This window comes from Xenopus laevis, chromosome 1S (assembly GCF_017654675.1).
Source record: "Xenopus laevis strain J_2021 chromosome 1S, Xenopus_laevis_v10.1, whole genome shotgun sequence".
Classification (NCBI taxonomy): Eukaryota; Metazoa; Chordata; class Amphibia; order Anura; family Pipidae; genus Xenopus; species Xenopus laevis.
Genome location: NC_054372.1, coordinates 97952192 through 97978105, shown reverse-complemented (window position 1 = coordinate 97978105; position 25914 = coordinate 97952192). Strand labels below are relative to the sequence as shown.

General features: G+C 42.2%; 1 protein-coding gene across 1 annotated transcript; it reads left to right on the top strand.

Moving 5' to 3' along the window:
* Positions 1-607: 607 nt before the first annotated feature.
* sdsl.S (serine dehydratase like S homeolog) lies at positions 608-14123 on the top strand. The gene is made up of 8 exons (NM_001089679.1): positions 608-676; positions 889-1065; positions 5254-5293; positions 5463-5602; positions 10704-10792; positions 12556-12786; positions 13056-13180; positions 13903-14123. Exons 2-8 carry the CDS (start codon positions 907-909, stop codon positions 14094-14096), a joined length of 978 nt encoding a protein of 325 aa, NP_001083148.1. The 5' UTR covers positions 608-676; positions 889-906; the 3' UTR covers positions 14097-14123.
* Positions 14124-25914: the final 11791 nt, after the last annotated feature.

The window sequence follows — 25914 nt, the reverse complement described above, 5'->3', positions numbered from 1 at the left end:
TGTGACTGGACATTCAGACATTTTGGGCTTGTGAAGGCATCAGTTTTTGACCAGCAGTTAGCCTCAGGAAAGTCATATACAGGACAGTATTGATACCACTACTACAGACAGTATTGTATCACCGTTTATTGCTGTATTCTGGATCAAATAAACCCAGGCTGATTTCATCCCTGTGTCTACGTTTGAATCCATCCAACCTGAGCGTCTGCCGGTCCGGTCTGCCCCACTGCTTGGATACGAAGGTAGGAAGTCACACAGCTATTGTTAGTTATACCTTCATTCGCCTTCATGTGGGAACAGAACAGCCACGTCAAGGCCCCTCATTCTACGGCAGCTGGTCAACGCCACATCGTGATTTAGACTGATCGCTGACGATTTCTTTTTGTATTTAAGATGGAAACACTGGCAGAACAGTTTCTAATAAACAATTAAATACAGTATGTATAATGCAGCGACAATCCATTATAAACTTGCCCTGTCAGCAGTGGAGTGGTTATAACATTCCGTAAAATTCTTTCTCCTCCCAGCAGGCACTCCCTCAGGACCTTGATCTGTTATCTGTAAAGTGTTTAAAGATTGTTTGAGGCAAAGCGGTCAGTGTGGATGTCAGGCTGCATGCTGTCAAGGCCTTAGTACTGAGCTGTACAAATGTGACAAGGTTCTCTGCTGAGATCAGGTGTGTACTGTGTTCTTTGTGACTGTGTATCGCAGTCCTTTTTACTGGAGGGCTTCCTCTTGTTTAGTGCAGTGGAGTAAACAAAATACATAATGGTGCCTTATGTCTGAAGTAATCTGTCCATGTTAACTGGGGGAGCAGTGTCTCTAGCTCTACTGACATAACAGCCGAATGACTCAAAGCTGTTTATACCCTATTCTGTATATAAACAGGTTGTGCTTCTTTAAGAGATGGATTTTGCAGAGCAAGCTCCTTTTCATATTGTCACTCCTCTGAAAGAGAGTCGTGCTTTATCCAAATTGGCTGGGACTGAAGTTCTCATGAAACTGGAAAATGTTCAGCCTGCAGGGTCTTTCAAGATACGTGGGATTGGACACTATTGTCAGAAGGTGAGTGGCCAGAAATATGAACAGCTGCCACATCATGTAAAATGGCACAAAATCTCAGTTATGCATACAGCTTTAAATACATGTTGAAAAGTGCATTCCTGTTGTTGCAGCTCTTTCCTATGAGATATTTAAACATACCAAGGATGAGTTGCACTGAATCTACTTTGCAGAGAGCATATACATGATTGCAATTAGCTTATATAAAGTTACGCATAGCTTGTAGCATACACACGGATACACACTGCAGGGAAGATGAACGTGTAAACACACTGCACAGTTTATATGCAGGAAGCAGAGACGGGCCAACCCGGCCAGGTGCCCTAGGCAACCTGGCCAGCCACGGCGCTGGCTGAGTGCCCTCTTGATTGCACATGCACCAAAATGCTCTCAAGTGTGCAGTGTCGGACTGGCCCACAGGGATACCAGGAAAACTCCCGGTGGGCCCAGGTGTCAGTGGGCCCTCCTGCTTCAAATCATTTGGCATATTTCAGGGCCATTCCCTATTTCTATGAGAACAAAGAGACTAAATAGATTGAATAATAGATTATAGTATGTAAAGAAAAGAGACTAGCAGAATAGAGGTTGTGTGAGGAGAGGAATTATAATAGTACTGAGTGGGCCCCTGATCTTAGGTCTTTTTGTGGGCCCCTGGTCTAAGGTTTTTTGGGTGGGCCCCTGGTGTCCCAGTCCGACACTGCAAGTGTGCATGTGCGAAACGGTGTGCGTGCATGTGCAGAAGCACATTTGCGGGAAAAAAAATCGTCGAGGAGAGACGGGACTGGACATGGGGTAGGCGACGTGCCTGGCGCCCCACCAGCTTTGCGCCCTAGGCACGTGCCTACTCTGCCTACCCCTAGTTCCGGCCCTGGCAGGAAGAGACACTGGGGCAGATTCACTGAAGGGAGAATTGTCGCCAGCTTCACACACTTCGTGCACCTTTGCAAGGCAAACATTTGTTACCACTACTCTAATTCACTAAAATGCGAAGTAGCATCCTGGGTCCAAATGCTGGCTTCTTTTAGCTAGCGTACTTCAGCAGTATGATTTCAAAGCGTAATTATGCTAGTGATCGTTTTTGCCTAGCGAAACTTTGTTTGTTATCTTATGCTTAGGTCAATTTGAAAAGGGTGGGTACATTAAAGTCATATGGAAGTCTTTATTAGAGATGGTGCAAATGCTTGAAGTGGCCACTTTTTATTACAAATGTCCAAGGAACCTGAATAAAGACAAGAGAGATCTTATAATGGCCTACACACGAGGCCACCCTAAAATTAATGTTCCATGCCCTTCAAACTGGGCAGCAAACTGGAAAATGAGGTTCAATGTAGATAAATGTAAGGTTATGCACTTTGGCAAAAACAATATAAATGCAAGTTATACACTAAATGGCAGTGTGTTGGGAGTTTCCTTAAATGAGAAGGATCTAGGGGTTTTTGTAGATAACAAGTTGTCTAATTCTGGGCAGTGTCATTCTGTGGCTACTAAAGCAAATAAAGTTCTGTCTTGCATAAAAAAGGGCATTAACTCAAGGGATGAAAACATAATTATGCCTCTATATAGGTCCCTGGTGAGGCCTCATCTGGAGTATGCAGTGCAGTTTTGGACTCCAGTCCTTAAGGGATATAAATGAGCTGGAGAGAGTGCAGAGACGTGTAACTAAACTGGTTAGAGGGATGGAAGACTTAAATTATGAGGGTAGACTGTCAAGGATGGGGTTGTTTTCTCTGGAAAAAAGGTGCTTGCGAGGGAACATGATTACACTTTACAAGTACATTAGAGGACATTATAGACAAATAGCATAAAGTGGATCACCGTACCAGAGGCCACCCCTTTAGACTAGAAGAAAAGAACTTTCATTTGAAGCAACGTAGGGGGTTCTTCACAGTCAGGACAGTGAGGTTGTGGAATGCACTGCCGGGTGATGTTGTGATGGCTGATTCTGTTAATGCCTTTAGGAATGTCTTGGATGATTTTTTGGACAGACATAATATCAAAGGCTATTGTGATACTAAACTCTATAGTTAGTATAGGTATGGGTATATAGAATTTATTTAAAAGTAGGGAGGGGTGTGTATATGGATGCTGGGCATTTGGAGGGGTTGCACTTGATGGACTTTGTCTTTTTTCAACCCAATTTAACTATGTAACTATGTAAATGTCTGGGGAAAAATGTTAACCCAAAAAAGTTTAATAGTTAGGACTTTTGCAGGCAATAAAATAAGGAAAAGTCACCTGCATTTTTACAACTTTAATGCATTTCCGGTACACAGGATATGATGTCACTGACATAAGATTGAGGAAGATGTAGCTGTATTTTAATAGTTGCCTTGTCTGAGGTGGTGAAGTCGAAAAGTCGCCTGGCGATAGAGTGCGAATGAGCACTGGCAGCAGTCCCATTCGCCAGTGAATTGTCACCTACACCTGTTAGTAAATTGATGATGTCCCTGTGGATGGAATTTCTGGTGAAATATCACTAGCGTTAGCCACTTTGCCCTTTAGTAAACCTGCCCCACTGTATTTAACATACACAAAGACATAAATACATACAAAAAAATGGGGAATGTACTTCATTCTGCAACTCTACAGATAATTTGGAAGGAATTTACTAGCCAAGCAGAACAAGGAAAACTAGAGCTGCAAATTTGGGTTTAATAGCTTTTGGGTACTGGTAGCGACTGACAAAGCAATGTTGCATTCCTATGATGAATATAAATCACTGTTGTTAAAATATATGCATTGAATTTTCCTTATATTTACCTTGCAAGCCAACTTCACATGACTATGCAACAGATATGGTTTACCAACGGTGATTTATATAAATTCTGGTAGAAACTTAACTTAGATGGTTTGTCAGTTGCGCTGGAGGAGTAATTATACCCTGGTAACTATATAGAAGTTTGAATGACAGGCTTGAAAGTTAATTTGATCACTACAATCAATGTATATATTTAGTAATCTTTGTTACTTCTATTCTCCTTAAGGCACATTGAGTACTATTAGTTTGGCCTAATGGTTCAGAGACTTTGTGAAGAGAAGTTTTATATCTTATTCCAAATATGCATTGTATTGCTGAATAAGAGATTTTTCAATGATCTGTTGCCTATGGCATTATGTCATTTTATATACTGTCTTGTTTAGTCTTGTACCTCAGTTCCACCCATTGCAGTATGAACCAGTCTGGAACAGGGAAATGCATCGGTTTTCCCTAGTCGTCTGCTGTGTTGGCTTGGATGGATATTGTGATAGCTAAAGCCGTTTGACACACTGACATGATGTTATATATATAAAGGTTGGGTTAGATATTTCCTAAAGGAATAGAGGTTTAGGAAGGGACCTATTGAATAAACCAGATAGAATTGTGCATGGCTGACGGTGCTGCATAAAGGTTGGTTCATTGACACAGAAAACAAAAATGTTTATCAGAAGGAATTTCTGGACTTTCTAAAAATAGTGTCAGTGCACAGACTGTGTGTGGAACAGCATACTTCATCCTGCTTGCAGTCAGATTAAAAACCACTAATACCAGTGTCTTAACTACCGGGGGAGCAGGGGGTGTGATTGGGCCAGGGCCCACACCCCCTCAGGGCCCCCTGGCTGCTCGCGCTCCACTGTCTTCTATGGATTTCCGGGTGTACGGAGGGGGGCGGGGGGCCCGGCTGCACGTTCTGCGCCAGGGCCCGTCCCCTCTAGTTACATTACTGACTAATACCCGTTATGCATCAGTTAACAAATATTATACAGACAATTATTTGTGCTTAATTTGCATTTTCCTTTTTCTAAATTTTATTTCAACTAAGGCTGGAATTGAATAAGGAGATAAGTGTAGGGACCCATAGGGTTAATCTGCCCCTATGGCTTTAATTCCCTACCCTTCCTCCTTTTCCCTAGTTGCTGGGCAAAAGCACATGTATCTAGTGTAATTTACATATCCTTATTTATTGGCCAAGAGGTGTAATGACCACTTCCTACCACACTTCAATATAGTGTGCGGAAAGGGGTGGATCTTCCTCTTTAGCTGCTGGTGTCCTGATCAACTGGTTGTACAGAAGCAAGGGCAACACATGATATAGAAAACATAGCTGAGGTACTCACCTGTGAGAGCAGAAACAATGGCTAAGCATTGGATAGGGAGCAGAGAAAGCATTGAAAGCAGTGACAAACTAAATATTTATTTTCTCTGTTTTGTAGCTTGCGAAGAAAGGCTGCACGAGGTTTGTCTGTTCCTCAGGTATTGATTAAGCTACTCTATTTGGGTGTCTGTTGATCTTTTATCTTTTTTTATACAATAGTAATAGTTTTTCTTTTGTATCTATATTCACTTACAGTATCTATCGTGCTTTCTTCTGTTGGTGCTTTTGCTATCTCTGCCTTATACATCCTCTGTCTCTCACACACAGGGGGTAATGCTGGGCTTGCAGCAGCTTATGCTTGTAGGGGACTGAACCTCCCAGCAACCATTGTTGTTCCACAAAGTACTGGAGCAGATATTGTACAGAAGCTGCAGGATCTGGGAGCTGATGTTGTGATAATTGGAAAGGTAAAAACCCCTCAACACTATCCATTTATGCATTCATGTAGTCTCTCTAGAAGTGTAAAAGAGGCCTCAGACTTTGTTGAAAACTTTGTTTGATTATCCTTTGTATTCCTTTACTGTGCACTCCCAAACAACAGCAGTTTGTAAATCCCTCCCCCTGCACCCACTTATATACCCCTGCGTAATAGTCTGCAGTATATTATTCTTATGCTTTGAAAGGTGGGCTTATGGTTTACCAATGGCCCCCACTGGTACCATGGCCACAGTACAGGTACGACTCCTGGATGACAACCACACATTCTCCACTATGTTAAATATGGTTCATCCATACATGTATATTTTCCAGAAGCTTTGCTACTAGTGGGGCTTGGTAATGGGTTGATCGGTGAGTTATTACATCACAAGTAGGTGCTCAATGCACTTCTACTAAGTAACCCTTCAGATCAGCCCTTGAACCTATCCATTGGGTTAGTGCAATTGGGTCTCTGTTTGTGGAGTCATATTGTACTTATATCTAACTGTCCCACTGAATAATAAGCCATATCCTTAACTAACTCTTACTGAGTGTGGTCAGAATTAAGGTAAGATTTCTAAAATGGTGATAACACATTTCTTTACAACATTTTCCAAGACCTGTACAAGTGAACTGGGCATGGGTATATATTTGAGTGGATTTACTGGAGAACTGTCTTTTCATCCTATATGTTAACAATCCACCGCAACTCCTGTATATCAACTCACTGCAATGGTGGTGCTGGTCATCCGCAGACCCGGGCAGGTCCCACAACAACAGCAATTCTTGTTCAAGGATCCGCACACACTCTATTATTCTGTAGTTGGGGAAGTGCCCCTTTCTTTATTTTATAACACCACCAGTGATACTGGTGGTGTTATAAAATAAAGAAAGGGACACTTCCCCAACTGCAGAATAATATAGTGTGTGCGGATCCTTCATCCTATATGAAATAATCAAACAACCCAAATATAATTTTATATTACCAGGGCTGCTATCAGAGGTGAGATGGGGGACTGTTGTGCAAAATCTGCATCTGAAGGGGGCCCAGCCCATACCCAGTGTCTCATTTTTCAGTTGGTTTTGCTGTGACAGGGAATGTATGGATATAAAACCTAACAGCAGTTGTAGCCAATGTCTATTAGTACTTCAGCTCATTTTCCATGTGGAAGGCTCTAATATTATAAATATTAGGGAACCAGGGCATGAAACTGATGAGGGACAATGGGCTCTAGATTAGTGAGCCAAGATAATGACCAATGCATATTTTAATTATATAGGGTTTATTTACTATAGCTACAAGCACTGAAGTACTAAATGGTGCAAAATTACTTAATCTGTGGGTTCTGGCAGTGCCAGAGGGGCTGCTGTAAGAGGCAATAGACATTCACTATTTCGTGAGGGTGGTGGGGGGGGGGGCTATTTGGCCCTCTGTATACTTGAAATGCCAGGGCCTATTAGCACCCGTACACAGAACACTTGAGCTTGAATAAATTGCAGGTGCAATCCCCGCTCTGTAACTTGTCCATTTTGCTATTGGTTCCTACAGAAAACAGCATAAGGTTGAAAGTACAGATAAAACAGGGTGTTTTGCCCTTGTCTTTTGCACTTTGCCCCTCAGTTTATGCATATAAAGCAGACCATCCAGCTCAAAAAAGATTTCTTTGTTGGGTAAGTTTTAGTTATACTAATTACAAAAATGCCTTGTTGTCACAGTAGCTAGGGAATTCAGCTATTAACAGATTAATGCGCAGATTAAAATATAGCCTACAACAAAACATTTATTGTGTCAAGTGTAATTACAGACATTAAATAAAACATTTTATCAAAACCTAGAATATAAACAGTTTGGTGAATTTTATACATGTCATTTAGCAAAACATTAGCGTATAAAGTGACTCATAAAATGTATGAAAACAGACCTCAAAGAGCCTGCAATTAAGGTGAAATGATTCGTGGAGATAATACTTAGTTGATAGGAGCAGCTTAGTGCTTTGTGTCTCAAACAAGTGCAGTCCCAATACCAAGATACATCTGCCTTCTACTATGTCAGCTTATGGGTAACCATTTAACCCAAATGTGCCTGTGATCTTCACCTGTTTTCAGTACTCTGGGCCCTGGTGGCATTTTCCATAAAAAACCTTCAGCCTTGAAGCAACTACAGAGGGGTACATGGTGTCTGCTATCCTGCCTTGTACTGAGGTGAGAACCTCAATCCCAATATCAAGATACAGTACATCTAACCACTAGTATATCAGCTATGTATGGGTTCTGCCCAAACAAAACCTCTTAAATTGCTATTTCTGTCGTTAGGTTGAAGTTAGCAGGATTGCCTGACCATTTCATGTTGTGTTTGAGAAGCTTTTGTCCAATTTTCTTATATGCTGGAATGCACATGGAGCTAACTCCCTCGCACTCAAAGCTCTAGTTACAGAGTAAATTATTGTAAACAGATGTGTGTTTTTAAAATCTTAACAAAAAAATTAATTTGTTGCCCTGATAAAACAAACAAACTAAGGTCCCTATCACATTCACACACACTACTTGAATATTATCATTAGCCAAATATATGACTGATTACAGTATTGGAGTAAAAGAGGCACAATCCATATTTCATCAATAATACTGATCTATAGGACGGAAAATCATAAACCAGCTTAAACCAGCTGTAAAATTGGTGAAATACAGTACCAAAAAGGCAGTCCAGTCTTTCCCTGGATATATACCGGTACTGTAAATGGATTCAACAAATGTAACATAGTAAGTTAGGTTAAAAAAAGACACAAGTCCATCAAGCTAAACCATTTCTGTCTATATACTGTATAACCTGCTTATAGCTTCCAGTACACAGGCAGATATTTAAGCTGCTGACAGACTTAGGGGGTTATTTAATTTCAATTTTTAAATCCAAAAAGTTTGACCAAACTAGAATCCATGATTTGGCCTTATTTATTATTAAAAAAAGATCGATTTAATCAGATCGTAGGAAAACTCGATAAAATTGAGTGAAAATCCGAATTATATGATTTTTCCGGAGTTTTTCCCAAAACGCACGTTTTTTCCGGCTTTTTCCAGAAAAGACAGAATTTTTTGGATTTTTGCCCAAAAACCCACAAATAGTCCAATTTCGGGCTAATTCTAGCAGAGACCACAGAAACTTCCAAATATGATAGTGACCTTTCCCATTGACTTATATGCAACCTAAGCAGGTCTGAGATGACGGATTTTTAGATTCTGAATTTTTGCAGCATCGGGCTTTAATAAATCCCTTAAAATTCGAGTTTTAAATAAAACCCTGAAAAATGTGAGCTTTGCCCCAAAAAGCCTTACTGGAGCTTAGTAAATAACCCCTTAAGTATGGGTCTCTCCGACAGGCTTCCCCCATCAGTATCTGTATCAATATCAATTGACCGGATGTCTAAAAAATGTTTAAAAATCCATGCTTTTTTATGTACCGGTATGTCCACCACTCCACTAACAGGAGATATTTTATATCCTATCTAGCTACTCCACATCAGGGCACAGGATACACACGATACTAATATTATAGCAGCCAGATGAGTCCAAGCAGGTGCAGTTTTCACAGACATGATAGAAGGAGTTGCAGGGCATGGTGCCTGGAACAACATGCCTACTGAAAGGGTTATATGAGGATTTCCAGACCTTCCTCTACTACAAGGTGTTCATCAGGCCCGGACTGGCAATGTACGTGTTCGGGCAATTGCCCGATGGGCCTTTCATCTCATAGTTAAAATGGGCCGGCTCGCTCGCAATATTGGCTCCGCCTCCGCTCCAATCGCTTCAGATTTCAGCTCCTGCTTGCTTCTTCCGTCTCCAGGCTACGTTGGGGAGAGCAAGCAGGGGGCAGGAAGTCCGTCATTTCATTTGATTTAGTAGGAAGTGCTGGAAGCACAGAGAGCCTCGCAGTGGGGATTTTTTTCTCTTCGTTCTCTCAACCCCCCTCATTGTATAATCATTCTCCTTCCCGGCCAGGACTGGCTTAATCACGCAGCCTGACATGACATATGGAGCTGCTTCTACATTAGGGGAGGGGCGTCCTTGATACATTACACTGCAGGTGCAAGTGCATGGAGTAAGTTTTTCTCTAAGAGAGGTCTGTGTGTGTCTCTCTGTGAATGTCTATGTGTGTGTCTGTCTGAGTGTCTGTCTGTGAGTGTGTCTGTCTGCCTGTGTGTGTCTGTCTGTGTGTGTATCTGTCTGTGTGTGTATCTGTGTCTCTGTGTGAGTGTCTGTCTGTGTGTCTGTCTGTCTGTGTGTGTCTCTGTCTGTCTGTCTCTGTGTGTCTGTGTGTGTGTGTGTGTCTGTCTGTGTGTGTATCTGTCTGTGTGTGTATCTGTGTCTCTGTGTGTGTGTCTGTCTGTGTGTCTGTCTGTCTGTGTGTGTCTCTGTCTGTCTGTCTCTGTGTGTCTGTGTGTGTGTGTGTGTCTGTCTGTGTGTGTGTGTGTGTGTGTGTGTGTCTGTCTGTGTGTGTCTCTGTCTGTCTGTGTGTGTGTCTGTGTGTGTGTCTGTCTCTCTGTGTGTGTCTGTCTGTCTGTGTGTGTCTCTGTGTGTCTGTGTGTGTGTGTATGTGTCCCCATACAAACTTTTTGTGCCTGAGATAACTGGTAGGCATGCTGACTGGCACAGTCCCTGGGCTGGACTTTGTGTTTTAGACATTTTTTGTGGAGCTATCACATGATTTTGCTGGAGTTCTTATTATTATCATTGTTGTTATTTTCTTTTTTTTTTTTTGGGCTGTTCGGGTCCCATGACGAGAAGGCATCTGTCTTCTTGCTTGATCAGGTAGATTTTATGTGCCTGCTGCCTTACAGCCCATTGTGGTCATGCCTCTGCTCCCCAACCCAGAAGTGCAGCAGATCGTAAAATCTACAATCTGTGGCACTTGAGTCCCTTTATCTGCAGATCGTAGATGCTACGATCTGTGATACTTAAAGGGTTAACCCAATATATAGGCGCAGCTATCATCGCGTTTCCATGTGGGCTGCTTTGATTTTTTTGCCCGGGCTGCTTTTTACTCCCAGTCCGGCCCTGGTGTTCATCATTAACTCTCTCCCCCTCTGCCAACTGCAGGTCTGGGATGATGCTGATGCACATGCTCACCAGCTGACTGAAACTCCTGGCAGTGTGTATATCTCTCCATTTAACCATCCTCTCGTCTGGTGAGCAGAAAATCATAGTATTTTTCTTTGTGCACTCATACGGTATCTTGGGAACTGCAGAAACTGGCTCAACAAATGAATAGTTATGGCAGCTACTTCTCCCATATGTCCTATTAGAATTGGTGCCATGCAAGAATGAAAGGAGTAAGGAATAAGTACTGCGTTCACCTTTTTTTAAATCAGTCCCTATCAACCTTTAGTTTCATCAAGTCTTTTCATGCTTTCTACAAGCATTATCAAGGCCTCAGCCATTTGAAGCTTTCTTACCATAATAACAATTATAGATTGCATATAGACATATCCTTGTATTTCATATGTACAGAAAAGCTGTAACCAAAACTGCAGTACTATTATTTGTTTAGAAAGTCTTTTTCGGGTAATTTAACAGAAGGTGCAACGTTTGCTACAGGTCTAATTGCCTGTAGCAACCAATCAGCAGGTAGCATTTACTGGTTTAGCATTTAACTTATTGGTTACTATGGGTTACTGTGTCGGAGTAAAAATGAGCATGTTTTGTTACCTATAGGATGTGAGAAATTTTATTGTAGAAGAGAGAAGAAATTCACATTAGACTGCCCTATGGACAACTAGATGCTGCCCAAGCAGTCCATTTTTATCTTTCAAATTTTGCAAGCCTCCAAAATGAGCCTGGTCTTACACTTACTGAAAAATACTGATTTAAATGTTACTACACACATAATGGAATGAATATTTTTACTACACATTTATATACAAACTAAAGTCTAACTCAACTCAGGGCTGGAACTAGGGGTAGGCAGAAGAGTCACATGCTTAGGGCTTAAAGCTTGGGGGTGCTAGGCACGTATCTGCCTAGCAGACGTATGTTGCCTACCCCATTCTGGCTGAGGGAGTTCTGCACTCCAACTGCAAAGCACACAAATGTGTGCCAGTCCGCGCTTGTTTGCATGCATATGCTCACATTTGAGTGCATGCGCAGGGGGAGAAGTGCCCGGCCTGGGGGGGGGGGGATTTCCAATAGGAAAAATAAAACACTCACAGCTTGCAATAAAACAATATAGACTTTATCTAAACTGTATTTAGTAACTGTAAACGCAAATCACACAATATAGCTTTAACTCTGCGGAACCTGTGTGGACTATCAACACCTGACACAGTCTCTCAATGCCACAGTCCCACATCGGATGGATAAATGCAAAATCACTCCGGTCAGATCAATGTCCCTTCCCCAAGAGCTCTTATGTCCCCAGTTAGCGCTACCTGCTCCAAGGTACCTTTCCTTTTGAAAGTAGTAGCTGCTCCCACATGGCAGGTACACGGGCAAGACCTGTCCTCACCCTGTCCAGCAGCCGTGTCACTCTCCACAGATCTGATTCTCTCTGGCTGCTGCAGAAGGGATTTTCCTCTTTAAGCTCTGTGGGGAAACCCTGTACATTTGGCTCCAAAGTCAAGCTGATGGCTCTCCAGCCTGTAACTGGGCTGAATGATGTCACAGAAAAACAGGGTAAAGATTTGTTTGATGCCCTACATGTCTCTCTAATGAGCAGATATGATGTATTGTAATTATACTTTAAATTTATGTGAATTGTATTTCTTATAATATACTGTACTTATTGTTACTAATAGCAGTAAACCCTTGTTGCCAGGCAAGAGGTTTAAGCTTGGAAACTATAACCAGCGTCTCTGAATATTTGAAACCAATTGTTATCTCTTACTGCTGCCATAGTTGATGGCTTATTCTTAAAAATTACAGTCACCTTGACTTGTGAAATTTTTTTTTTCAGGGAAGGCCACTCCAGCCTTGTGTGTGAACTAAAGGCCTCTTTGGGTTCTCAGAAGCCAGGGGCACTGGTTGTTTCTGTAGGGGGTGGTGGGCTCCTGGCTGGGCTAGCTGAAGGGCTGAAGAAGGTGGGCTGGTCTGATATTCCCATAATTGCAATGGAGACTAAAGGGGCCCACTGTTTGAATGCAGCTCTTGAAGCAGGAAAACCCATCAGCCTTCCAGATATTACCAGGTACGATTCATGCCATGCAAACATTTTCTCCTTTTGTCATCTATTTACACATTAGAGAGTTCTGTACATATTATGTATATATACATATATATTACAATACCTTTTTTACACGATTATCCCAGCACTGTGCCACCCACGGAGAACAACAGCTTACTTACAGTAACACATCATAAGAATAGGCCCTGGCCTAGAATGACAAGTCTTTTCTTACTGATATCTGTAATACAATGACCTGTCAGTGTGTAAATGTGTGTGTCTGTCTCTTTTAGTGTTGCCAAGTGTCTCGGTGCCAAGACAGTATGTGACAGAGCCTTTGAGTGTACAAGGGAGCACAACGTTATTTCCATTACTGTTGATGACAGAGAAGCCATACGGGCTGTGGAAATGTTTTTGGGTGTGTATAAAGGGCAGATGCTCTTTTTCTATGGGGTTTCGAAAAGCATTCTTCACTCTTTTTTCTTTTGTATTCTTACATTTTCTTTTTAGGTCCCATTTTTCATTAAGTCATACAGCATCATTTTGTGAAAAAGAGCTCTGTAGAATATAAGAATAGGGATGCACCGAATCCGCTATTTTGGATTCGGCCAAACACCTGAATCCATCGCGAAAGATTCGGCCGAATTCCAAACCAAATACTAATTTGCATATGCAAATTAGAGGTGGGAACGAGAAAACATTTTTTACTTCCTTATTCTGTGGCAAAAAGTCAGGCGATGTCCCTCTCTGCCCTTAATTTGCATATGCAAATTAGGATTCAGATTCGGTTCGGCCGGGCAGAAGGATTAAGACGAATCCTGCTAAAAAAAAGGCCTAATCCTGTCTGAATCCCGGATTCGGTGCACCCCTACTTTCAACATAGTATTTACCTTTTTAAATGTAGACCTATGGCTATACAGCATTTGATATTTTATCAGCAGCCATTTGGTTACATCATTTTCTACCTGAATCTACAACAAATTGCTTCATTCCCAATTAACAATATTGCTGTAACTTCCCAATACCCCTCTGGTAAAGGCTTTATTATTTCCTTCATTGTGTCCCCCTCATTCCTAATGTCTTACATCTACCAGGTTCTGATTTACATCCCCTTACTTCATGTTCAATCCTTTTTCCCAGATGATGAGTTAATTTTTGTGGAGCCTGCATGTGGAGCTGCCCTTGCTGCTGTCTATTCAGGACATATCCAACGCCTGCAGCAGGAGGGAATCTTGAAGACACCCCTTGACCCCATTGTGATGGTAGTGTGTGGAGGCAGTTCGATCAGCATTTCTCAGCTAAAACACTTCAAATCCCAGCTGAATATGAATTGAAAACTCCAATAAAATCAAATTATTCCCTTTCTGTCTTTGTATTAACATTAGAAAACCAACTCTGCCAGAGATGGATAAAGATAAAATCGGGGTAGTGCTTTGGGGCTGGGAGCCTGAGGCCCCATTTTTCCACACCTTCTCTCTCTCAGAAATACATAGGATTTCGAGGTTGACATACCGTATATTTTGGGGTTAACAAACATAAATAAATAAGTTAGACAACTAGAAAAGAAAAGTTTCTAAGCATAGAGGAAATTTGCTGGCTTTGCTTGGTGAAATGCTCTGTTGAGCCACAGGGAGGAGCCAGAACACCTGAGTTTTTACAGCATCCTCATAATTTGTACAAACTTTGGTTTAATTGTGATTGATCTGTGTCTCAGTATTAACTTTATTTTACACACCCTTATACATCCCTGTTTTCTTTGCCCATATATGTGTCCTGATCCTTTTTCCTGCATCATCTGTATAGTAAATGCTCAAACCTGTGCCTCTTCACTCTCTGTTTGGTTGCCCTTTCCTCCCTCTCTCCGTCCCATCTCTGATAAATATCCTGATTCCATAAACCCTCCTTTAAAAGCTCACTGGGATAAGACCCCTATAAATCATAACTCTCCAGCCAATATCTTATGTAAAAAGGTTCCTCAAGGCTGGGAAATCCTATTACCAGAAGCCCCATTAATTATACCAAGTCAGTTCTCCCTCTGGCTGTAATATATTATCTGCAGTTCTTGCAACTAAGACCAGGGCCTGTCCAACTACAGAGACTGGAAGGGACATAAAACATGTATTGAAAAATCAATAGAACAACACTATGGCCTACAATGCAGGAAGAGAGAACCAAGCCTGACAGCTTCTATGTGCAAACTCCCATCGATGTCTGCAGGAAGCAGCATATAGCATTGACAGGTTACTGAGCGGATTTCTTCTTGTATAGATTATGTAGTTAAAGAAATGATTAAAAATGCATTTTAATTAACAATATAGGTAAACATTTTGTGAAAGCTCCCCTGTAAAACAGGGCTGGGAAATGTAAAGGCCTCTGAATGCAAAACAGAACTGAACAGATCACAGAAGAAAGGAACATCTACCTATTGCCTTTAGAATAATGGGGATCCTTGTAACTGTTGGCAACATTTAGGGTGGTGAACATTCTTTGTCAATTTACCTAATCAGAGTAAGCAGTGCGGTAACCCCCCAAATATTAAATAAAGCTTTCTGTGACCATATTAAGACACAAAGCTACAGCTGATGTGCCTATAGCTTTAAAGGATCATGTCATCGGAAAACATGTTTTTTTCAAAACGCATCAGTTAATAGTGCTACTCCAGCAGAATTCTGCACTGAAATTCATTTCTCAAAACAACAAACATATTTTTTTTATATTCAATTTTGAAATCTGACATCGGGCTAGACATTTTGTCAATTTCCCAGCTGCCCCAGGTCATGTGACTTGTGCCTGCAATTTAGGAGAGAAATGCTTTCTGGCAGGCTGCTGTTTTTCCTTCTCAATGTAACTGAATGTGTCTCAGTGGGACATGGGTTTTTACTATTGAGTGTTGTTCTTTGATCTACAAGGCAGCTGTTATCTTGTGTTAGGGAGCTGTTATCTAGTTACCTTAGTTCCTATTGTTCTTTTGTTTGGCTGCTGGGGGGGGAAGGGTGGGGGTGATATCACTCCAACTTGCAGTACAGCAGTAAAGAGTGATTGAAGTTTATCAGAGCACAAGTCACATGACTTGGGGCAGCTGGGAAATTGACAATATGTCTAGCCCCATGTCAGATCTCAAAATTGAATATAAAAAAATCTGTTTGCTCTTTTGAGAAATGGATTTCAGTGCAGAATTCTGCTGGAGCAGCACTATTAACTGATTCATTTTGAAAAAATGTTTTTTTCCCATGACAGTATCCCTTTAATGAAATCTCAGGTGCCTTCTAATATGCTGTTGTATTGGTGCAGAGAGTGCACAATTGCTTATAAGATATACAACTATGTGTGTATGTTTGGTTATTTATGTGTGTTTGCAGGGGGCATAGAAAGACCAGAGGAAGGTAGGAGATATAGAAAATACAGGATCCCTTATCCGGAAACCCAATATCCAGAAAGCTCCGAATTAAGGAATGGCTGTCTCCCATAGACTCCATTTTATCCAAACAATCCACATTTTTAAAAATGATTTCCTTTTTCTCTGTAATAATAAAACAGTTGCTTGTACTTGATCCCAACTAAGAGATAATTAATCCTTATTGGAAGCAAAACCAGCCTGTTGGGTTTATTTAATGTTTAAATGAATTTCTAGTAGACATAAGGCATGAAGACCCAAATTACAGAAAAATCCATTATCCGGAAAACCCCAGGTCCCGAGCATTCTCGATAACAGGTCCCATACCTGTATATGCTAACTAATCTTCATAACAGGGACCTATTCACTGCAGGATTTATTTATTGCTAAAAGAAACCATTTGTTTTGTTATGTCCCCTAAACTACCATTTGTCTAATCACTGTCTCACTTTATATCATTGCACTTCATGTGTGCAATTGATCAGTGTGCGGATATTAGAAGTCACCTTGAAATTCCATGACCTGAATAAAAGCATTCTGCCTTTGGCCTTGTGCCTTTATATGACTGTGGAACTTCTCATGTTTCATATAATATACAATAGGGGGTACATTATTCCCTATATATGTGTCATACTGATATTGAAGGATACAGTTCACAGTATGTTGAAAGCACCATGACTACAGTATATGAAATATATCATTTCAGATGTTATAATTGTATAAAGTTTATAGTGTTTTTACTTCAGGCAAATGCGAACGGTGATCCACATGAAACAAAACATACAAAAGTATTTTGAAAACCCACCAAAATGTCAGTGACAAGTCAAGATTCCCTTTTCCAGAGACATACAGCTATCAGAACTATACATGATCCTCTGGTATAAGAGACGAAGAAGGCCCTGTTAATTAGAGTTAATTAGAGCTCAACCTAAAGCTCTGCCTCTGTGTCTCTTCCCACAGCTTCCCTTTCTCTGCATATTTGTCTCTCCACTTAGACTCTGTTCTCTGCCTCTCCACACCCCTCTCTTCTTTCTCTCTAGCTGGAGTATACGTAAGAAGCATTTTCTCTGGAAATCATTTTTTTCAGTAACATTGCCTACTAGAAAACAACTTTCTCACTCCGTGTCATCTTCTTGATTATCACAAACTGCACATCATCTGAATCCAGGACAGTTTGTCCTGTTCAAATGGGTGTTTACTGAGAAATTTAACTCTCTGCATGCTAAAAATTGATACCCAGTACCTGTTCTAAAGGAGAATTAAACCTTAAATCACCGGGGTGGGCCCTTGTGTAAGCAAGAGAGGAAGCTGAGGGTAGTGCAATGCCATTATCTTCTTTCTATCACAGGAATTCCTTGTAGTACAACCTAGTGTAAATATGTGCTCACCATACGTTGGTGAAGGAAAAATGTATTGTATCCATCAAAATGTGGTCATAGCCTGCCATCTTCCTCTAAAGATGAATGGAAATTGTTGATGTTCTTTTATCCTTATACAACCATACATAACTATTGGGCAGAACACGTGTAAGCCTTCTGCTTTCAGTCTAATGGCCTCTGACCTTCCATGATTAGTAGTGATCATCAAAACACTTTGTTGGCTCTAAGGCAAAATCTTTGATCTCAACCCCTGGAAGTACAGGTGTGGGGCCTGTTATTCAGAATGCTCGGGACCTGGGGTTTTCCGGATAATGGGTCTTTCTGAAATTTGGATCTTCATGTCTTAAGTCTACTAGAAAACCATGTAAGCATTATAAATAAATAAACCCAATAGTCTGCTTCCAATAAGGATTCATTATATCTTAGTTTGGATCAAGTACAAGCTACTGTTTTATTATTACAGTGAAAAAGGAAATCATTTTTAAAAATGTGGAGACTGCCTTTATGTTATTCAGAGCTTTCTGGATAACGGGTTTCTGAATAATGAATCCTATACCTGTATTGTGATGTGATGTTTATATAAGCAGGGTAGGTTGAGATGGTCTCAGTGGAGTGAATTATAATGCAATGGGAGCTTTCTCAGACCCTCTAAATTGTCAGGTATGGTACAGTACATTATTTTGTACAGTACATTATTTTGGTATTCAGCAATACACTCCTTGTCTCCATATTTGCATAGAAAGTTTGAATTGTGAACATATTGTGACATACTATATGAAACCAGCATACAAAAGCAGGTAGGGCACAGCCTTCCTTTCCCTTAGCAGGTTTGCCATATATTGTATAATTCTTTTGCATGCATGAATAGCAACATTCTTTCTCTCTAAGGGGCAAATTCACTAACCTCCGATAATTCGCCAGCGACTGCTTTGCGCAACACTTCGCCAGGCGTAGATTCGCCAGGACATTGCTAATTCACTAAAATCGGAAGTTGCGTCCAGAGCGCCGAACACTGGCGAAGAAGCGCTAGCATTACTGCAGCAAGTGAAGTGAAGTTTCATTTCAATGGACGTATATGTTGCAGCCAATACATTACACTACACAAGCCTGGGAAACCTTAATAATATAACATAAAGTTTGTTATATTGCCCTACACATGAGCCCGTGTATAGTTTATGTGCCATATGTTAGGAAATGTAGGGGGGAAGCCGGGTACCCCAGAAAAAATTTACGATCTTTTGCAGCCTATCACCTTAGTAAATCGGCAAAGTAACAAAATGACGTCACGCTGGCGTTAGTTTTGCTAACGTTAGTCACCTTGCCCTTTAGTAAATCTGCCCCATTCTTTTTGGGCAAAAAAATAACCATATGGTAATAATTTAATGGTCATGTTTCTGCTGTTATCTATGAAAAAGAGCAAAGTGGAAAGGGAAAGCTTCCCTTTCACTTATTTTTTTTCTTGCAAAGGAAAATAGTTTACATGCTCCCTAAAATATCAGATCATACATATATTTTCACCTGCTCAGTCCCCTATGAATACAGGCAGTGTGCAGGGTGGTTGCCTAGGAAACACCCAATATAGTAAGGCCAAAGCATGAAAATCTTGAGGTAAGGAAACCAGTCAAACAATAGGGATGTAGCGAACGTCGGAAAAAAAGTTCGCGAACATATTCGCGAACTTGCGTCAAAAATGCGAACGGTTCGCGAACGTCGCGAACCCCATAGACTTCAATGGGAAGGCGAATTTTAAAAGCTAGAAAAGACATTTCTGGCCAGAAAAATGATTTTAAAGTTGTTTAAAGGGTGCAACGACCTGGACAGTGCCATGCCAGAGGGGATCAAGGGCAAAAATGTTTCTAAAAAATCCATTGTTGACACAGCGCTGCGTTTTGTGCTGTAAAGGGCAGAAATCACACTACATTTCTAAACCTGTGTAATAAAATGCTTTAAAACGTCCGGCATCTACATGCCAATCAAGTCGTGTAAAAGTTACAGCCTGTTCACACGCAAAGACGAAACGCGGTGCTTACTGCAACGCAAAAAGACGCAAAGAGCTTTAATGAATGATACCGTCAAGTGAGCAAATAATAGTTTTTAATTACTAGTTGCTTGTCACCTCCAGGATGTTCGTCCTGTTGGTGGCAATATTTCTGTAGTGGTGTGTTTAGCAGTCACCGTGCTTGTGCGCACGTGCACGGTCAGGCAGAGGTAATTCAATGTACAGTGAAGCGAACCAAAAAACACTGATTCTGCAGTGTGGGCCCAGTTTTGGTCTACTTTATTGATCACCTGCGGTGACCATAAAAGATGCGATTTTGCCACTGTTGCAGAACCCTGAAAAATTAGGCATGTGTACTTTCCTGAAAAATTATGTTTTTTTTGTGCAGCCACTGAACCAGAAGTCCAGAAACAATATGCCATATAAATGCTGAAAATATAAATTTTTTTTGTGGCAGCCACTGCAGCACAGAGGCCAGAAAAAATATGCCATATAAATGCAAACAATATTAATTTTTTTTTTGTCGCAGCCACTGCAGCACAGAGCCAGGAAAAATATGCCATATAAATGCTAACAATATAAATTTTTTTGGTCGCAGCCACTGAAGCACAGAGGCCAGGAAAAATATGCCATATAAATGCTGAAAATATTCTGTTTTTTTGGTCGCAGCCACTGAAGCACAGAGGCCAGGAAAAATATGCCATATAAATGCTGAAAATATTCTGTTTTTTTTAGTCGCAGCCACTGAAGCACAGAGGCCAGAAAAAATATGCCATATAAATGCTGAAAATATTCATTTTTTTGTCACAGCCACTGAAGCACAGAGGCCAGAAAAAATATGCCATATAAATGCTGAAAATATTCATTTATTTTTGTCGCAGCCACTGAAGCACAGAGGCCAGAAAAAATATGCCATATAAATGCTGAAAATATTCAATTTTTTTGGTCGCAGCCACTGAAGCACAGAGGCCAGGAAAAATATGCCATATAAATGCTGAAAATATTCTGTTTTTTTTAGTCGCAGCCACTGAAGCACAGAGGCCAGAAAAAATATGCCATATAAATGCTGAAAATATTCAATTTTTTTGGTCGCAGCCACTGAAGCACAGAGGCCAGGAAAAATATGCCATATAAATGCTGAAAATATTCTGTTTTTTTTAGTCGCAGCCACTGAAGCACAGAGGCCAGAAAAAATATGCCATATAAATGCTGAAAATATTCAATTTTTTTGGTCGCAGCCACTGAAGCACAGAGGCCAGGAAAAATATGCCATATAAATGCTGAAAATATTCTGTTTTTTTTGGTCGCAGCCACTGAAGCACAGAGGCCAGAAAAAATATGCCATATAAATGCTGAAAATATTCTGTTTTTTTTGGTCGCAGCCACTGAAGCACAGAGGCCAGAAAAAATATGCCATATAAATGCTGAAAATATTCTGTTTTTTTTGGTCGCAGCCACTGAAGCACAGAGGCCAGAAAAACTCAGGATTTACCTGGATTCAAATTAAACCAGTAGGGTTTGCACCCTAGTTTGTAACGGTGGTGGAGGGAGGAGGACGCTAAAGGACAGCTGTATGTGGAGTCATGAGGCGTGCAGAGAAGGACAGCTGCATGGGGAGTCAGAATCAGAAACTCAGAACAAGTCTTCCGGCGTGCAGTAACCCTCCGAGATCCACCCCTCATTCATTTTAATAAAGGTCAGGTAATCCACACTTTTGTGACCTAGGCGAGTTCTCTTCTCAGTTACAATCCCTCCTGCTGCACTGAAGGTCCTTTCTGAGAGGACACTTGAGGCGGGGCAAGACAAGAGGTTCATGGCAAATTGTGACAGCTCTGGCCACAGATCAAGCCTGCGCACCCAGTAGTCCAGGGTTCATCGCTCCTCAGAGTGTCGATATCTGCAGTTAATGCCAGGTAGTCCGCTACCTGCCGGTCGAGGCGTTCTTTGAGGGTGGATCCCGAAGGGTTCTGCCGCTGCCTTGGGCTGAAAAACATTTGCATGTCTGACGTTACAGAGTGGCCAAAGTGCTTTGTCCTTGCAGGTGCGCTCGTGGCAGGATTACTGGCACCTCTGCCCCTGGAATGTTGATGAGTTCCTGAAGTGACATCACCCTTAAAAGCATTGTACAACATGTTTTGCAGGCTGGTTTGTAAATGCAGCATCCTTTCAGACTTGTGGTATGTTGGTAACATTTCTGCCACTTTATGCTTGTACCGAGGGTCTAGTAGAGTCGCGACCCAGTACAGGTCCTTCTCCTTAAGCCTCTTGATACGGGGGTCCTTCAACAGGCATGACAGCATGAAAGACCCCATTCTCACAAGGTTGGATGCAGAGGTATCCATCTCCGCTTCCTCGTTATCAAGGACTGCATCATCCACGGTCTCCTCCCCCAGCCACGTACAAGACCAGGGGTCCCAAAAGGTCACCACCAGCCCCCTGGGAAGCCTGCTCCTGTTGGTCCTCCTCCTCCACAAAGCCACCTTCCTCCTCTGACTCCACTTCTGACACCTCTCCCTGCGTTGCAGCAGGTGCCTGGGTTCGTTCTGGTGATTCCGACCAGAAATCGTGCGCTTCCTGCTCCTCGTCACGCTGGTCTACAGCCTCATCTGTCACTCACATATTTGTAACCTCTTCAAAAGGGCGCATGAGCCTGCAGGCATCGCGCATAAGCACCCAGTAACGGGGGAAAAAAATCCCCAGCTCTGCAGATCCAGTCCTACCACCCAGTTCAAACAGGTATTCGTTGACGGCTCTTTGTTGTTGCAGCAGACGTTCCAACATGAGGAGCGTTGAATTCCAGCGAGTCTGGCTGTCGCAAATCAAACGCCTGACTGGCATGTTGTACCGCTGCTGAATGTCAGCAAGGCGTGCCATGGCTGTATAGGAACGTCTGAAATGGGCCGACACCTTCCTGGACTGCCTGAGAACGTCCTGGAATCCTGGGTACTTTGAGACAAAACGTTGTACTATTAAATTCAGAACATGTGCCATGCAGGGCACATGTGTTAAATTGCCCAGTCTCAGTGCTGCCAACAGATTGCTTCCATTGTCACACACCACTTTTCCGATCTTCAGTTGGTGTGGGGTCAGCCACCGATCGGCCTGTGACTGCAGAGATGACAGGAGTACAGATCCGGTATGGTTTTTGCTTTCCAGGCACGTCATCCCCAAGACAGCATGACAACGGCGTACCTGGCACGTCGAATAGCCTAGGGGGAGCTGGGGGTGCACAGGTGTGGAGGAGGAGGAGGACCCAGCAGCAGAGGAAGAAGACGAGGTAGAGAGCGAAGGAGGAGTAGAGGTGGTGGCAGAACCGCGTGCAATCCGTGGCGGTGACACCAACTCCACTGTCGTTGTTGAGCCACACATTTCCTGCTTCCCAGCCATGACCAAGTTCACCCAGTGGGCAGTGTAGGTGACATACCTGCCCTGACCATGCTTGGAGGACCATGCGTCAGTAGTCATATGGACCTTTGGCCCAACACTAAGTGACAGAGATGCGGTGACTTGGCTCTGCACATGGTGGTACAGGTGTGGTATTCCCTTTTTTGAAAAAAAATTGCGGCTGGGTACCTTCCACTGCGGTGTCCCAATTGCTACAAATTTGCGGAAGGCCTCAGAGTCCACCAGCTGGTATGGTAAAAGCTGGCGGGCTAAGAGTGCAGACAAGCCAGCTGTCAGACGCCGGGCAAGGGGGTGACTCGCAGACATTGGCTTCTTACGCTCAAACATGGCCCTCACAGAAACTTGGCTGGGGGCAGATGACTGGGAATGGGAACTGGTGGTCAAGGTGGAAGGCGGAGTGGAGGGTGGTTCAGACGGGTCAAGGACAGCAGAGGTAGAGCAGTAAGATGCTGGACCAGAAGGAGGGTGGCTTTTAGTTTGCCTGTTGCCTTTGAGGTGTTGCTCCCAAAGTGCTTTGTGCTTGCCGTTCATGTGCCTTCGCATAGAAGTTGTACCTATGTGGCTGTTGGGCTTCCCAAGACTCAGTTTCTGACTGCACTCATTGCAAATTACAACGCTTTTGTCAGAGGCACACACATTAAAAAATCCCACACTGCTGACCTTTTTGAGGCTGGCAATCTGGGGGTAAAAGTAGAAGTCGGCGGCGATTGGCGGCAATGGCGGGTGCGTTGGCCGGCTGACCACAGGTGCCGATACATGTTGTTGCCCTACTGTTCCCTGCGAGCTGTCCTCCCTGCTTCTTCTAAGTCTTATTCTCCTCCTGCCTCTCTGACTCTCCGTCTCTCCATCTGAACTATCCTCCTCTTGCTCTCTTCTACTGGGCACCCACAAAACATCAATCTCCTCATCATCATTCTCCTCAGATGCATCAATTTCTTCTAACAGCTCACAGAAGGAAGCAGCAGCGGGACCTCCTCGTCATCACTCATTATGTCCATCTCTGTTGTGTTCTCTGCCAGAATTAAATCTGGTGTAACGTCCTCATCTCCTTCATCTTCTTCTGCCAATAATGGTTGCGCATCACTCAGTTCAAGAAACTCATGTGAAAATAACTCCTCTGACTCCAGTGAAGAAGGGGCGCCGGTGGTGGAGGAAGTGTTACGTGGGGTGCCCATAGCAGTGGAGGATGAGGATGTTGTGGTAAAGTTAGAAACGGTAGAGGATGGGTGTGCTGTGTAAGCCAGTCAACTACCTCTTCAGCATTTTGGGAGTTCAGGGTCATTGCCTTTTTAAAACTGGGCAATTTCCTAGGGCCACAGGATAGCATAGCAGCACGGCCCCTAGTGCCTCTGCGTGGCGGCTGCCTTTGCCTGGCATTATTTTTAAAACAAAAACAACAACAACTCAGGTGGTGTTTCTGGAGACGGTATTATTATTGATATTTAGACAGAATGTGAACAAGCTCACAGAGCTAGATGGCAGTGGTTTGAAAATGAAGAACACACTGGGCAAATAATGCCTACAAGGTCAACGTATACACATACAGCAGTGGTGGATACGGAATATATTATTGCTGCTTGAAAAACGTCACTCAGGTGGTGTTTCTGGAGACGGTATTATTATTGATATTTAGACAGAATGTGAACAAGCTCACACAGCTAAGTGGCAGTGTTTGAAAATGAAGAACACACTGGGCAAATAATGCCTACAAGGTCAACGTATACACTACAGCAGTGGTGGATACGGAATATATTATTGCTGCTTGAAAAACGTCACTCGTGGTGGTGTTTCTAGAGACGGTATTATTATTGATATTTAGACAGAATGTAAACAAGCTCACAGAGCTAGATGGCAGTGGTTTGAAATGAAAAAACCACTGGGCAAAAAATTTTCCCTACAAGGTCAACGTATACACACAGCAGTGGTGGGATACGGAATATATTATTGCTGTTTGGGGAAAAACGTCACTCAGTGGTGTTTTGGAGGACGGTAATTATTATTGATATTTAGAAGAATTTGAACAAAGCTCACACAGCTAAAGTGGCCAGTGTTTAAAATGAGAACACATGGGCAAATAATGCCTAAAAAGGTCAACGTACACTACAGCAGTGGTGGATACGAATATATTATTGTTTGCCTGAAAAACGTCACTCGGGTGGTGTTTCTGGAGACGGTATTATTATTGATATTTAGACAGAATTAACAAGCTCACAAGCTAGATGGCAGTGGTTTGAAAAATGAAGAACACACTGGGCAATAATGCCTCCCAAAGTCAACTTTATACACAAACAGCAGTGTGGGGATACGGAATAATTATTGCTGCTTGAAAAAACGTACTCAGGTGGGGTTTCTGGAGCCCGTATTATATTGATATTTAGACAAGAATTGAAAAAAGCTCACACAGCTAAAGTGGCAGTGGTTTGAAAATGAAGAACACACTGGGCAAATAATGCCTACAAGGTCAACGTATACACTACAGCCAGTGGTGGATACGGAATTATTATTGCTGCTTGAAAAACGTCACTCAGGTGGTGTTTCTGGAGACGGTATTATTATTGATATTTAGACAGAATGTGAACAAGCTCACAAGCTAAGTGGCAGTGGTTTGAAAATGAAAGAAACACTGGGCAAATAATGCCTACAAGGTCACGTATCACCTACAGCAGTGGTGGATACGGAATATATTATTGCTGCTTGAAAAATGTCACTCAGGTGGTGTTTCTGGAGACGGTATTATTATTTGATATTTAGACAGAATGTGAAAAAAGCTCACACAGCTAAGTGGCAGTGGTTTGAAAATGAAGACACACTGGCAAATAATGCCTACAAGGTCAACGTATACACTACAGCAGTGGTGGATACGGAATATATTAATTGCTGCTTGAAAAAACGTCACTCAGGTGGTGTTTCTGGAGACGGTATATTATTGATATTTAGACAGAATGTGAACAGCTCACACAGCTAAGTGGCAGTGG

Bases quoted from the DNA above. Each gene is read 5' to 3' on its own strand.
- sdsl.S (NM_001089679.1), top strand. From the start codon at position 907: ATGGATTTTGCAGAGCAAGCTCCTTTTCATATTGTCACTCCTCTGAAA. The intron at 5,294-5,462 runs GTATTGATTAAG...TCTCACACACAG, and splicing joins GAGGTTTGTCTGTTCCTCAG to GGGGTAATGCTGGGCTTGCA. The intron at 5,603-10,703 runs GTAAAAACCCCT...TGCCAACTGCAG, and splicing joins ATGTTGTGATAATTGGAAAG to GTCTGGGATGATGCTGATGC.